We start from the raw sequence: 14,188 nt of genomic DNA, 5'->3' as shown, positions 1-14,188 counted from the left end.
ATTCAAGGGTTTTTCTTTATTTTTACTATTTTCTACATTGTAGAATAATAGTGAAGACATCAAAACTATGAAATAACACATGTAGTAAACAAAACAGTGTTACATTTTTTTTAATAATAATACTATTTGTGATTCTTCAAATAGCCACCCTTTGCCTTGATGACAGCTTTGCACACTCTTGGCATTCGCTCAACCAGCTTCACCTCGAATGCTTTTCCAACAGTCTTGAAGGAGTTCCCACATATGCTGAGCACTTGTTGTCAGCTTTTCCTTCAATCTGTGGTCCGACTCATCCCAAAACTACTCAATTTGGTTGGAGGTTGGGGGACTGTGGAGGCCAGGTCATCTGATGCAGCACTCCATCACTCTCCTTCTTAGTCAAATAGCCCTTACACAGCCTGGTAGTGTGTTGGGTCATTGTCCTGTTGAAAAACAAATGATAGTCCACTAAGCCCAAACCAGATGGGATGGCTTATCACAGCAGAATGCTGTGGTAGTGTAGGTCACCAGGCTGCTCGTTATGGCGCACACCTGTCACCATCGTTATGCGCACCTGCGCATCGTCAGACTCACCTGGACTCCATCACTTCCCTGATTACCTTCCCTATATATGTCACTCCCTTTGGTTCCTTCCCCAGGCGTCATTGTTTCTGTTTCAGTTTCATGTCTGTGTGCTGTTAGTGTTTCTTGTTTTGGATTATGTTTATTTTATTAAAACACTCACTCCCTGAACTTGCTTCCTGACTCTCAGCGCATAGCACTACACTTAACCATGCTGGTTAAGTGTGCCTTGAATTATAAATAAATCACAGTGCCACCAGCAAAGCAACCCCACACCATAACATCTCCTCCTCCATGCTTTACAGTGGGAAATACACATGCAGAGATCATCCGTTCACCCGCATCGTGTCTCACAAAGACACGGCGGTTGGAACCAAAAATCTCAAATTTGGACTCCAGACAAAAGGACACATTTCCACTGCTCTAATGTCCATTGKTCATGTTTCTTGGCACAAGCAAGTCTCTTCTTATTATTGGTGTCCTTTAGTAGGGGTTTCTTTGCAGCAATTTGACCATGAAGGCCTGATTCACACAGTCTCCTCTTGTCACGCCCTGACCATAGTTTGTTTTGTATGTTTCTATGTTTTGTTTGGTCAGGGTGTGATATGAGTGGGCATTCTATGTTGTATGTCTAGTTTGTCTATTTCTATGTGTTTGGCCTGATATGGTTCTCAATCAGAGGCATGTGTTTCTTGTTGTCTCTGATTGGGAACCATATTTAGGTAGCCTGTTTTGTATTGTGGGTTGTGGGTGATTGTTCCTGTTACTGTGTTTCTGTGTTCACGTTACGGGACTGTTTCGTCGTCGGTTTTTGTTTTTTCAAGTATTCTATTAAAATGAATACTCACCACGCTGCATCTTGGTCTTCCTCTCTTTCGACTAACGACGAGCAGTACAGAATCACCCACCACCAAAGGACCAAGCAGCGTGGTAACGGGCAGCAGCAGCAGCAGCAGCAGCAGCGACCGAAAGCTCGAGAGGAATGGACATGGGAGGACATTCTAGACGGCAAGGGATGTTATACATGGGAGGAGATTCTGGCTGGAAGGGATCGCCTTCCATGGGAACAGGTGGAGGCAGCCAGGAGAGCGGAGGCAGCAGGTAAAGGGAACCGGCGTTACAAAGGAACACGGCTGGCAAGGAAGCCCGAGAGGCAGCCCCAAAAATGTCTTGGGGGGGGCACACGGAGAGTGTGGTTAAGTCAGGTAGGAGACCTGAGCCAACTCCCCGTGCTTACCGTGGAGAGAGAGGGTCCGGGCAGGCACCGTGTTATGCGCATGGTGTCTCCAGTACGTGTGCATAGCCCGGTGCGGTACATAGCAGCGCCTCGTATCGGCCGGGCTAGAGTGGGCATCGAGCCAGGTGCCATGAAGCCGGCTCTACGCATCTGGTCTCCAGTGCGTCTCCTCGGGCCGGGGTACATGGCAACAGCCCTACGCATGGTGTCCCCGGTTCGCCAGCACAGCCCAGTGCGGCCTATTCCACCTCACCGCACTGGCATGGCTACGGTGAGCATTCAGCCAGGTAGGGTTGGGCAGGCTTGGTGCTCGAGACCTGTAGTGCGCCTCCACGGTCCGGTCTATCCTGTGCCTTCTCCACGCACCAGCCCTCCAGTTCCGGCACCACGCACCAGGCCTACAGTGCGCCTCCAGGGTCCAGTATGCCCTGTTCCTGCTCCCCGCACTCGCCCAGTGGTGCGTGTCCCCAGCCCCGTACCACCAGTTCCGGCACCACACACCAGGCCTACAGTGCACCTCGGCAGGCCTGAGCCGCCCTCCTGTCCAGCGCCGCCTGAGTCTCCCTCCTGTCCAGCGCCGCCTGAGTCTCCCTCCTGTCCAGCGCCTGATATGGTTCTCAATCAGAGGCAGGTGTTTCTCGTTGTCTCTGATTGGGAACCATATTTAGGTAGCCTGTTTTGTATTGTGGGTTGTGGGTGATTGTTACTGTGTTCACGTTACGACACTGTTTCGTCGTCTTTTGTTTGTTGGTTTTTGTTTTTGTTTTTTCAAGTATTCTATTAAAATGAATACTCACCACGCTGCATCTTGGTCCTCCTCTCTTTCGCCTAACGACGAGCATTACACCTCAGTGTTGAGATGTGTCTGTTACTTGAACTCTGTGAAGCATTTATTTGGGCTGCAATTTCTGAGGCTGTTAACTCTGAACTTATCCTCTGCAGCAGAGGTAACTCTGGGTCATCCATTCCTGTTGCATTCCTTTATGAGTCAGTTTCATCATCGCGCTTGATGGTTTTTGCAACTGCACATGAAGAAACTTTTAAAGTTCTTGACATTTTCCGTATTGACTGACCTACATGTCTTAAAGTAATGATGGACTGTCATTTCTCTTTGCTCATTTGAGCTGTTCTTGCCATAATATGGACTTGGTCTTTTACCAAATAGGGCTATCTTCTGTATATTCTGGTGACCCCCCCACCTTGTCACAACACAACTGATTGGCTCAAACACATTAAGGAAGGAAATTCCACAAATTAACTTTTAAGGCACACCTGTTAATTGAAATGCATTCCAGGTGACTACCTTGTGAAGCTGGTTGAGAGAATGCCAAGAGTGTGCAAAGCTGTCATCAAGGCAAAGGGTGGCTACTTTGAAGAATCTCACATGTAAAATATATATTTGATTTGTTTAACACTTTTTTGGTTACTACATGATTCCATATGTGTTATTTCATATTTTTGATGTCTTCACTATTATTCTACCATGTAGAAAATAGCAAAAAATAAAGAAAAACTCTTGAATGAGTAGGTGTTCTAAAACTTTGGACCGGTAGTGTATATATGTTTATTTGTATTTATTTTCTCATTTGTTTTGTGATGTCATCTACAAGGGGTGTATGTTCTATTTTTATTAGCCCCTTTAACTTGCAACATGGCCTTTAAAGCCAGAGTGACCTGTTCACACACCTGGGTTGTCTCCATATACAGCACCATTTGTGGGGTACCTAGACACAAATATACACACACACTCCACACACAAATGCTTTGGCATTAGGATTACTTCTATAGACGTAGCTACTGTACTGTGTAACGCTGTGTTGTAACACAACCAGTTTGAATAATTTTCCAGAGCTATTGCCATATATGTGAACAGGAAGCTGACTGTAAGAGCCACAGGGTGAACAGAGTGGTGTTTCTGGGCAACATGAAGCGCCTGGTGACCACCGGAGTCTCTCGATGGAACACTAGACAAGTGGCACTGTGGGATCAGGTGAGCTCATTGGTGATATATCAGTGTCTATGTTAAAGTGCTTTGGTGTGAGTGAGTGAGAGTGAGAGTGAGAGAGAGAGAGAGAGAGAGAGAGAGAGAGTGAGTATGTGTGTAGAGCAGTGTCTCACTAAGGTTCTCTCTCCAGGAGGACCTGTCCATGCCCATCATAGAGGAGGAGATTGATGGGCTGTCTGGGCTGCTCTTCCCTTTCTATGATGCTGACACACACATGCTCTACCTGGCAGGCAAGGTAAGACACGTCATACCAAGGCCACTTGACCTTAGCTTTCAACTATCACATGAGGTGATGTGTACGAATTACATTTTTACGTTTTAATGAATTTCTTGAATTTAAATGGGATTTAATTTCACTTTTGGAACTGACTGACTTGAAATGGAACCCCTATGCGAGATGTGCGCTTCCTCATTTGCTTATAAATTGCGAAAGTGCATTTTGTGTGGTGTGTGTGTGAAATATATGAATGCGCTTGTGCAAAGAGAGTGTGTTACCATGGGAACCGCAACGTTACTGCTATCTGCTGTGTGAACTCAGGTATCTGTGTATGGTTCACAGGGAGACGGTAACATCAGATACTATGAGGTCGGCACAGAGAAGCCCTACCTGCAGTACCTAATGGAGTTCAGGTCCCCGGCTCCACAGAAAGGCCTGGGTAAGTCAGTCACATCAATCGATGAATACTAAGTCGTCTCACAAATCGCAATGCCATCCTTCCAGGTCTCGTTCATCAGTGAGGAAGCCTGAAAATTGAGGTTAATCAATGAGTGAAAATCATACTTTTCTAACTCTTGGAACAACATTTCAGATACATGACAGGGTACAAGGTTGCGTTTTTTTTCTATTAGTCCTGAATCATAAAACTTGAGATCTGCGCTCAGAACTCAAAATTCCAATTGACATCAATGCATGATTTTAGAGGATGTGATCTCAAATTCAGCCCTCAGTGAACCCACAGCACAATCAGGAATCCTAAGAAGAGGGACATTCGCAGCACTCAGAACATTGCAGATAGAACAGACTCGCCTCTCATCTCCAACTGAAATAGAGAATTGTGACTGTTCCAGACATTCCGTTTCTATCCATGCTCAGTCTGAACATTGCTCCTGACAGTAGAAGCCCCTGGATTGGCATGGTATGTAAGGTGTCCATTTTAACTTCAAGACTCACCTCAACCCCCTTTCCCCTCTCTTTGTCCACCCTCACAGGAGTTATGCCAAAACATGGGCTGGATGTGGCGGCCTGCGAGGTGTTCCGCTTCTACAAGCTGGTGACGCTGAAGGGGCTGATCGAGCCCATCTCCATGATAGTCCCACGAAGGGTGAATGGAGTGCAGTGTTGGGGAAGCTACTCTGAAGCTACCAATCACTTCACAATGGAAGAACTTTAGCTACTCTAGCCTTAGGAAAAATATAGTTTACTTAACTGAAGGTTACTTTTAAGTAGTAGTTCACTACATCCAAACTACTTGGTGATGAATGATCATATTTCAATCTGAAATGCCATAGATTACAAATTGCAAGAACAGATCACTCTGGYATCATGTGTAATTTAGCCTACTAAAAATTGAAACATTTTCAAGTGATAATTAGGCAGGAAATTCTTGCGTACCTTTTCTGGTCTAGCAGTTAGCTACACCGCTACATGTAATTAACTACTGAACCTGCTGTGTAGTGTGTGTGTGTGAGAGAGAATCCGAAGAGTCCACAAATAGTAATATTACAGAAACTGTGTTATGGCACCAACACTGAAGCGTCAGCATAGTAAATCAAGTGATATCAAATGTTGTCCGTCCTGTACAAAGGGATTGTCTGAGTAGCTGAGATACTGTATGATATTGGCCACTAATGCTACGTTAGTGTGGGAATATTACCCAGGACAGAAGCTAGCTGAAATGTAATCCTCTCACCATATGGTTATGCTTGGCTTGTCTCACTTATCATACCACCTAGGTGCTTCTAGACTAGCACAAGGCAATGCAGCAGCATTAATTTTCTGCTTTGGGTGCTATAGGAATGATTCATTTTGTCTTGTGTTTTGCAGTCCGAGACATACCAGGAGGACATCTACCCTATGACAGCAGGCACAGAACCAGCCCTCACTGCAGATGAGTGGCTGAGTGGAATGGACAGAGGTGAGTAGTGCAATACTGCAAAATGGCATACACATGGAACTAATGTTTTTATGAATACTGATACAAACATACAATTATGCAAACCTGGTGAGCATCATCCAATTGTGTGTGTGTGTGTGTTGTGTGTGTGTGTGTGTGTGTGTGTGTGTGTGTGTGTGTGTGTGTGTGTGTGCAGAGCCAGTGTGATGTCCCTAAAGGCTGGATACAAGCGGCCCTGCCAGAAGGCCTCAAGGCCCCTGTGAGGGAGAGGAAGACCATGTGATGAATGGCCTGCTGGAGAGTATTCCACCCAAGACAGAGAACGAGGTGAAACAGTTGATGTGTTGTTGTGTATACGACAGCGGTATGTCCCTACTCACTCTCAGAAGCATTACCACGTCTTGAACAACACTAGAAGAGATAGCACACTGCACAACCACAGGCACTGCCTTGCCAATGCATCTGCACTATGCCTTTACCCTGACCTTCAGTGTGTGTGTGTGTGTGTGTGTGTGTGTGTGTGTGTGTGTCATTCCTCTCTCCCAGCTCATGCGGATGTTCTTCAGGCAGCAAGATGAGCTAAAGAGGTTGAGAGAGGAGCTGGTGCAGAAAGACGTTAGACTCCAACAGCTGGAGCTGGAGCTCAACAACCTGCGGAACAACGCCAACAAACTGTGACCTTCGACCTGGCTGACCCCTGACCTCCCCACTCTGACCTCTTGCACACTCAGGGAGAGAGACCATTGGTGGCCGACTCCCTTCCCTTCTTCCCGAAGTGTGCACCCGGGTGGAAACTCCCTAGTCCATGCGGGTCCAGTGAGTGAGCTAGTGCTCACTTCTGGGAGAAGGGTAAGGAATCGGAAGGCAACCTCTGTCACACTGTGTCCCTCACCCTGAAAGCGGGTCACCAAGCCCTGAACACTGCCAAAAATATACCCAGCACCACCCGACCTGGCTGCACCTCTTCATCCCTTCTCCACGTTCCAAAGACCTTCACCTCCTTCAGCAACAGAACCTTAGAATGTCCCCATTCAGCCAAAGCACCAAGACCAACTGTGGTAGATAGCTCTGCTTAGAATTTACTCAAGCTGACAGAATCAGTTATGTGGGGAGTGAAACCATTGTGTCCCTTTAACTTCAAGCAGGCTCTGTCCTCAAGACATGAAATGTCATGTCTTGAGACTTGAAGGCCCTTGAATATGAGGACTTGTGAGGACTGTAGTTGCATAGCAGGGGTATTGCAGGTGTATCGCTGGGTTGAGCATGTGTAGTCTGTAGTCTCTGCAGTGGTCCTATCTGAGGATGGGGAAAGAGAGGAGGCAATAGAGTGGTAACCAAGCCTATTCAAACAGATGGCTTGTCTAGTACTATTCATCCCATACATTATTCATCCTATTATTGATGACGAATCTGCGGTAGATCCTCTTCATATTTTCACTTTATAGTTACATATGGCCATTAAATGAATATTCGGACAACCAAAAAATACAGGAGCGCCATGTTAAATAAAGGCAAAAACAGACTTTAAAGCCATATTGGGGGACAAATCTTCGCTGACTTGGTAGCAGGTTGACCACAACATGAACATGACTGCTGCATTCCCAAGGTTGAAGGGACCACTGAGGGATGTGTATATGCACCTCGACCACTGAGGGACCATGTCCTCACCAGATGTCTGTATGAAGTCGGTAGAGATGCTCGTAATTCATGTTAGCCACACGTAGCTACTGTATGAACATTCTGTTGTCATGTGTGACTACAGATCAGAGGTAACTAGCAACTGCAAACACTTATTATTTGACTGTATAATACAGTATGCCTGTAACCGCAACGATACTGGTATATTTATATTGTAGTACATGATGATAGAATGATAGGAGAGAGTATTTATTGCAAGTTTAAAAAAATAATGTCATGCGTGGAGAGAAAAATGACAGGGTAAGTGTATTAAGGATATAGCCATAGGCAGCAGTGGGGATTAGTAAGGTACCCAAGGTAAATGTATGACTGCTAGAGGATGTTATTTCTTAATGACTGTAACATAATGTCTTCCTGAAGTTGCCCCTCTCCCTAAATAAATTCATTGACACCATAAAAATAGTGTTCAGTAAGTGACATGTGGTTGAATCTGTGTACAGCTTAGTGGTATGCATCAGCACAGTTCTGATAAGCAAAAATGCTGTAGAGAAACAAAAATTATATAAACAGTCTGTTCCAGAGAAGCACTGGAGTTCTATATTCTGCAGTATCCACATCTTCTTTTGTTACAACACAAAGGTGCTCCATGAAAACAAGGTCAAAGGAACCACGCCTTTACATGAAGTCTCCACTAGGTGGAGCCCTTTCCCCAACTGCAGTACTCTTCATGCTACATGATAGGGTGTATTATCTCTCTAATTCAATTACCAGTAGTTTAAAAAAGGGGTGGTGATATATAAATACCCAATAGCAGCTGTTCCACCTCATCCACTTGGCTCAAGGGTTTTTGTCTCTACTTCTGAAGTGGTTATTCTGACAGCATCAATGGAACCTATTCCATTAATGGACATACTGTAGTCTGCATGTATTCCTGACAAGGACATTTTTATAGATATCTTTGAACAATCGGTTATATACACTATGTAAACAAAGGTATGTGGACACCCCTTTTAAATTAGTGGATTCGGCTATTTCATTTCCTGTTGCTGACAGGTGTATAAAATTGAGCACACAGCCATGCAATCTCCATAGATTACATGGCTGTGTGGCCTTACTGGAGAGCTCAGTGACTTTCAAGTGGCACGGTCAAAGGATGCCACCTTTCCAACAAGTAAGTTCGTCAAATTTCTGCCCTGCTAGAGCTGCCCTGGTCAGCTGTAAGTGCTCTTATTGTGAAGTAGAAACATCTTGTGAAGTGGAAACATCTAGGAGCAACAACAGCTCAGCCACGAAGTGAGAGGCCACACAAACTCACATAACAAGAGCTGAAGCGCATCGTGCGTAACAATCGTCTGTCGGGTTACAACACTCACAACCGAGTTCAAAACTGCCTCTGGAAGCAACATCAGCACAAGAATTGTTCATTGGAAGCTTCATGAAATGTGTTTCCATTGCCGAGCAGCCGCACACAAGTCTAACATCACCATGCGCAATGCCAAGCATCGGTTGGAGTGGTGTAAAGCTCGCCATTGGACTCTGGAGCAGTGGAAAACATGTTCTCTGGAGTAATGAATCACGTGTCACCATCTGGCAGTCCGACAGACCAATCTGGGTTGGAGGATGCCAGGAGGGATGTTACTTGCCCGAATGCATAGTGTCAACTGTAAAGTTTGATGGAGGAGGTATAATGGTCTGGGACTGTTTTTCATGGTTCGGTTTCAGCCCCTTAGTTCCAGTGAAGGGAAATCTTAACCTACAGCCAGTGGCAACCCGTCGTTCAGCGCAGGTGGGGCAGAGCTCGACTTGTTTTGTTAAATATACACACAGTACCAGTCAAAAGTATGGACACACCTACTCATTCAAGGGTATTTCTTTTTTCTTCTACATTGTAGAATAATAGTGAAGACATCAAAACTATGAAATAACACATATGGAATCATGTAGTAACCAAAAAAGTGTTCTAAATATATTTTAGATTCTTCAAAGTAGCCACCCTTTGCCTTGATGACAGCTTTGCACACTCTTGGCATTCTCTCAACCAGCTTCATGAGGTAGTCACCTGGAATGCATTTCAATTATCAGGTGTGACTTGTTAAGTTAATTTGTGGAATTTCTTTCCTTAACCCGTTTGAGCCAATCGAACAGCTCAAATAAGCAAAGAAAAATGACCGTTTATCATTACTTTAAGACATGAAGGTCAGTCAATCTGGAATATTACAAACTTTAAAAGTTATTCAAGTGCAGTTGCAACAACCATCAAGCACTATGATGAAACTGGCTCTCAAGAGGACCGCCACAGGAAAGGATGACCCAGAGTTACCTCTGCTGCAGAGAATAAGTTAGAGTTAATTGCACATCAGATTGCAGCCCAGGCTGGGTGAATTAGGCATTCATGGTCGAATTGCTGCAAGGAAACCACTACTAAAAGACACCAAAAATAAGAAGATAATTTATTGGGACAACAAACACGAGCAATGGACATTAGACAGGTGGAAATCTGTCCTTTGGTCTGATGAGTCCAAATTTGAGATTTTTGGTTCCAACGGCTTTGTCTTTGTGAGTCGCAGAGTAGGTGAACGGATGATCTCCGCATGTGTGGTTCCAACCGTGAAGCATGGGGGAGGAGGTGTGATGGTGTGGGGGTGCTTTGCTGGTGACACTGTCTGTGATTTATTTTGAATTCAAGGCACACTGTACCAGCATGGCTACCACAGAATTCTGAAGTGATATGCCATCCAGTCTGGATTGTGCTTAGTGGGACTATAATTTGTTTTTCAATGGGACAATCACCCAAAACACACCTCCAGGCTGTGTAAGGGCTATTTGACCACAAAGGAGAGTGATGGAGTGCTGCATCAGATGATCTGGCCTCCACAATCAACTGACCTCAACCCAATTGAGATGGTTTGGGATGAGTTGGACTGCAGAGTGAAGGAGAAGCAGCCAACAAGTACTCAGCATATGTGGGAACTCCTTCAAGACTATTGCGAAAGCATTCCTCATGAAGCTGGTTGAGTGAATGCCAAGAGTGTGCAAAGCTGTCATCAAGGTTTAACACTTGATTTAACACTTTTTTGGTTACTACATGATTCTATATGTGTTATTTAATAGTTGTGATGTCTTCACTATTATTCTACAATGTATAAAATTGTAAAAATAAAGAAAAACCCTTGAATGAGTAGGTGTGTCCAAACTTTTGACTGGTATTGCATATGATGTAAAATTATATGAAATGTGTTTTTAAAAAGTCAAAAAAATATAATCTGACCCAGCTAACAAATGTTCCTCATATGTGGAAAACCTAAAACTCCTCTGCTCAGTTGTAGCCTATGCCACATCACAATTAAATATTATTATGGCGTTTTTATAAAGGAGCTTTTTCGTCAACAGTACATTTGAATATTTTCCAAAATATTTCATATTTTGATCATCAATTTTTTATTTAAGTGATATCAAAAATAAAAATGTTATCAACTCATGTTAGACCTCTCTGCATGTTATAGTTGAAATGGTATGTTTCGGAATAAAAGCTGTAGGAGGAGTAGCTCTGGGAATAATGATGAAGAAAAATTGTTTGACTTGCTTCAGCTCTTTAACAGTTTTTTTGTGGKAGTGGATAAGAGAGCTTGAACATGTGAAATTTGGTTTGGTGTCGCTAGCTTGAACGGTTCAAAAGTTACTGTTGGGTGGGTTATTTTATGCTAATTTGTGTAGTTATAGTCAATAAAAGTAAAGAATTTGAAGTTGGGATAGCCTGAACATGTGAAAGTTTATTTGGTGTAGCGTGAGTGGTTCAAGAATGACTGTTGGAGAATTATTTTAAGCGAATGTTTGCAAATTTGAAGTTAAATTGTTTACAGTGAATAAAATGMAACGTTGGGAGTGATGTCACAATGGGACCTTTAGAATGTTGAGGAAATCCCATGAAAGTAGACGAGGACAAAAAACTATATARAGTGGCTTGCGAAAGTATTTTGTTGCCTTACAACCTGGAATTAAAATATATTTTGGGGGGGTCTGTATCAGTTGATTTACACTACATGCCTACCACTTTGAAGATGCAAAATATATTTTTTTCTATTTTGAAACAAACAAGAAATTTAAAAAAACAGAACTTGAGCGTGCATAACTATTCACCCCCTCACCAAAGTCAATACTTTATAGAGCCACCTTTTGCAGCAATTACAGCTGCAAGTCTCTTGGGGTATATCTCTATAAGCTTGGCATATCTAGCCACCGGAACTTTTGTCCATTCTTCAGCTCCTTGAAGTTGGATGGGTTCCGCTGGTGTACAGCAATCTTTAAATCATACTACAGATTCTCAATTGGATTGAGGTCTGGGCTTTGACTAGGCCATTCCAAGATATTTAAATGTTTCCCCGTAAACCGCTCGAGTGTTGCTTTAACAGTATGCTTAGGGTCATTGTCCTGCTGGAATGTGAACCTCAGTCCCAGTCTCAAGTCTCTGGAAGACTGAAACAGGTTTCTCTCAAGAATTTCCCTGTATTTAGCGCCATCCATCATTTCTTCATTTCTGACCAGTTTCCCAGTCCCTGCCGATGAAAAACATCCCCACAGCATGCTGTGCCACCACCATGCTTCACTGTGGGGATGGTGTTCTCGGGGTGAGAAGAGTTGGGTTTGTGCCAGACATAGCATTTTCCTTGATGGCCAAAAAGCAACATTTTAGTCTCGACTGACCAGAGTATCTTCTTCCATATGTTTGTTGAGTCTCCCACATTTATTTTGGCAAATACCAAAAGTGTTTGCTTATTTTTTTCTTTTAAACTTCTTACGGCTGAAATCCCATTAACGGGATCGATTTGACAACAGCCAGTGAAAGTGCAGGGCGCKAAATTCAAACAGAAATCTCACAATTAAAATTCCTCAAACATACTAGTATTATACACCATTTTAAGTGTCCGATTTCCAAAAAGGCTTTACGACGAAAGCATACCATGCGATTATGTTAGGTCAGTGCCTAGTCACAAAAACAGCCATTTTTCCAGCCAAAGAGAGGAGTCACAAAAACCAGAAATAGAGTTCAAATTAATCACTAACCTTTGATGATCTTCATCAGATGGCACTCATAGGTCTTCATGTTACACAATACATGTATGTTTTGTTCGATAAAGTTCATATATATATCCAAAAATCTCAGTTTACATTGGCGCGTTTTCAGTCATGTTTTGCTTCCAAAACATCCGGTGATTTTGCAGAGAGCCACATCAATTTACAAAAATACTCATCATAAATGTTGATGAAAATACAAGTGTTATGCATGGAGTTAAAGATACACTTCTCCTTAATGCAACCACTGTGTCAGATTTCAAAAAAGCTTTACAGCTAAAGCACACCATGGAATAATCTGCGTACAGCGCTCAGCCACCAAAACAAGCCAGACAGATACCCGCCATGTTGTGGAGTCAACAGAAGTCAGAAATAGCATTATAAATATTCACTTACCTTTGATGATCTTCATCGGAATGCACTCCGAGGAATGCCAGTTCCACAATAAATGTTTGTTTTGTTCGATAAAGTCCATCATTTATGTCCAAATACCTCCTTTTTGTTCGCACATTTAGTTCACAAATCCAAATTCACAAGGCGCAGGCACGTAGTCCAGACGAAAAGTCAAAACAGTTCCATTACAGTTCGTAGAAACACGTCAAACGATGTATAGAATCAATCTTTAGGATGTTTTTATCATAAATCTTCAATAATGTTTCAACCGGACAATTCCTTTGTCTTTAGAAATGAAAGGGAACGCAGCTCGCTCTCACGGCCGCACGTGTGACTTAGCTCATGGCATTCTGCCAGACCCCTTAGTCAAACAGCTCTTATTCCCCCTTCACAGTAGAAGCCTGAAACAAGGTTCTAAAGACTGTTGACATCTAGTGGAAGCATTAGGAATCCAACCAGGAAGTGGAACCAAATTTACACTATCTTGGATAGGCATATACTTGAAAATCTACAAACCTCAGATTTCCCACTTCCAGGTTTTTGCCTGCCATATGAGTTCTGTTATACTCACAGACATCATTCAAACAGTTTTAGAAACTTCAGAGTGATTTCTATCCAGATCTACTAATAATATGCATATCTTAGCTTCTGGGCCTGAGTAGCAGGCAGTTTACTCTGGGCACGCTTTTCATCCGAACATGAAAATAGCGCCRCCAGCCATAAGAAGTTAAGCAAAGGCTTTTTTCTAGCAACTCTTCCGTAAAGCCCAGCTCTGTGGAGTGTACGGCTTAAAGTGGTCCTATGGACAGATACTCCAATCTCCTCTGTGGAGCTTTGCAGCTCCTTCAGGTTTATCTTTGGTCTCTTTGTTGCCTCTCCGATTAATGCCCTCCTTGCCTGGTCCATGAGTTTTGGTGGATGGCCCTCTCTTGGCAGGTTTGTTGTGGTGCCATATTCTTTCCATTTTTTTAATAATGGATTTAATGGTGCTCCGTGGGATGTTCAAAGTTTCAGATATTTTTTTATAACCCAACCTTATCTGTATTTCTCCACAACGTTGTCCCTGACCTGTTTGGAGAGCTCCTTGTTCTTCATGGTGCTGCTTGCTTGGTGATGCCCTTTGCTTAGAGGTGTTGCAGATTCTGGGGCCTTTCAGAACAGGTGTATATA

At 43.4% G+C, this 14,188-nt stretch overlaps 1 protein-coding gene across 1 annotated transcript in view; it reads left to right on the top strand.

Moving 5' to 3' along the window:
• Positions 1-8,001, top strand: part of coro2bb (coronin, actin binding protein, 2Bb) — a 49,809-nt gene extending 41,808 nt beyond the window's left edge. Inside the window, 8 exon segments of the mRNA XM_023984895.2 lie at positions 3,672-3,788; positions 3,934-4,038; positions 4,363-4,459; positions 5,013-5,125; positions 5,848-5,945; positions 6,120-6,164; positions 6,166-6,244; positions 6,464-8,001. Of these exon segments, the coding sequence (XP_023840663.1) occupies positions 3,672-3,788; positions 3,934-4,038; positions 4,363-4,459; positions 5,013-5,125; positions 5,848-5,945; positions 6,120-6,164; positions 6,166-6,244; positions 6,464-6,595 (786 nt within the window). The 3' untranslated portion in view covers positions 6,596-8,001.
• Positions 8,002-14,188: the final 6,187 nt, after the last annotated feature.

The sequence above is a fragment of the Salvelinus sp. IW2-2015 genome, linkage group LG4q.1:29 (genome assembly GCF_002910315.2).
Source record: "Salvelinus sp. IW2-2015 linkage group LG4q.1:29, ASM291031v2, whole genome shotgun sequence".
Lineage (NCBI taxonomy): Eukaryota > Metazoa > Chordata > Actinopteri > Salmoniformes > Salmonidae > Salvelinus > Salvelinus sp. IW2-2015.
Note: the sequence above shows the minus strand (reverse complement) of the source record. Positions and strands in the feature narration are given on the sequence as shown.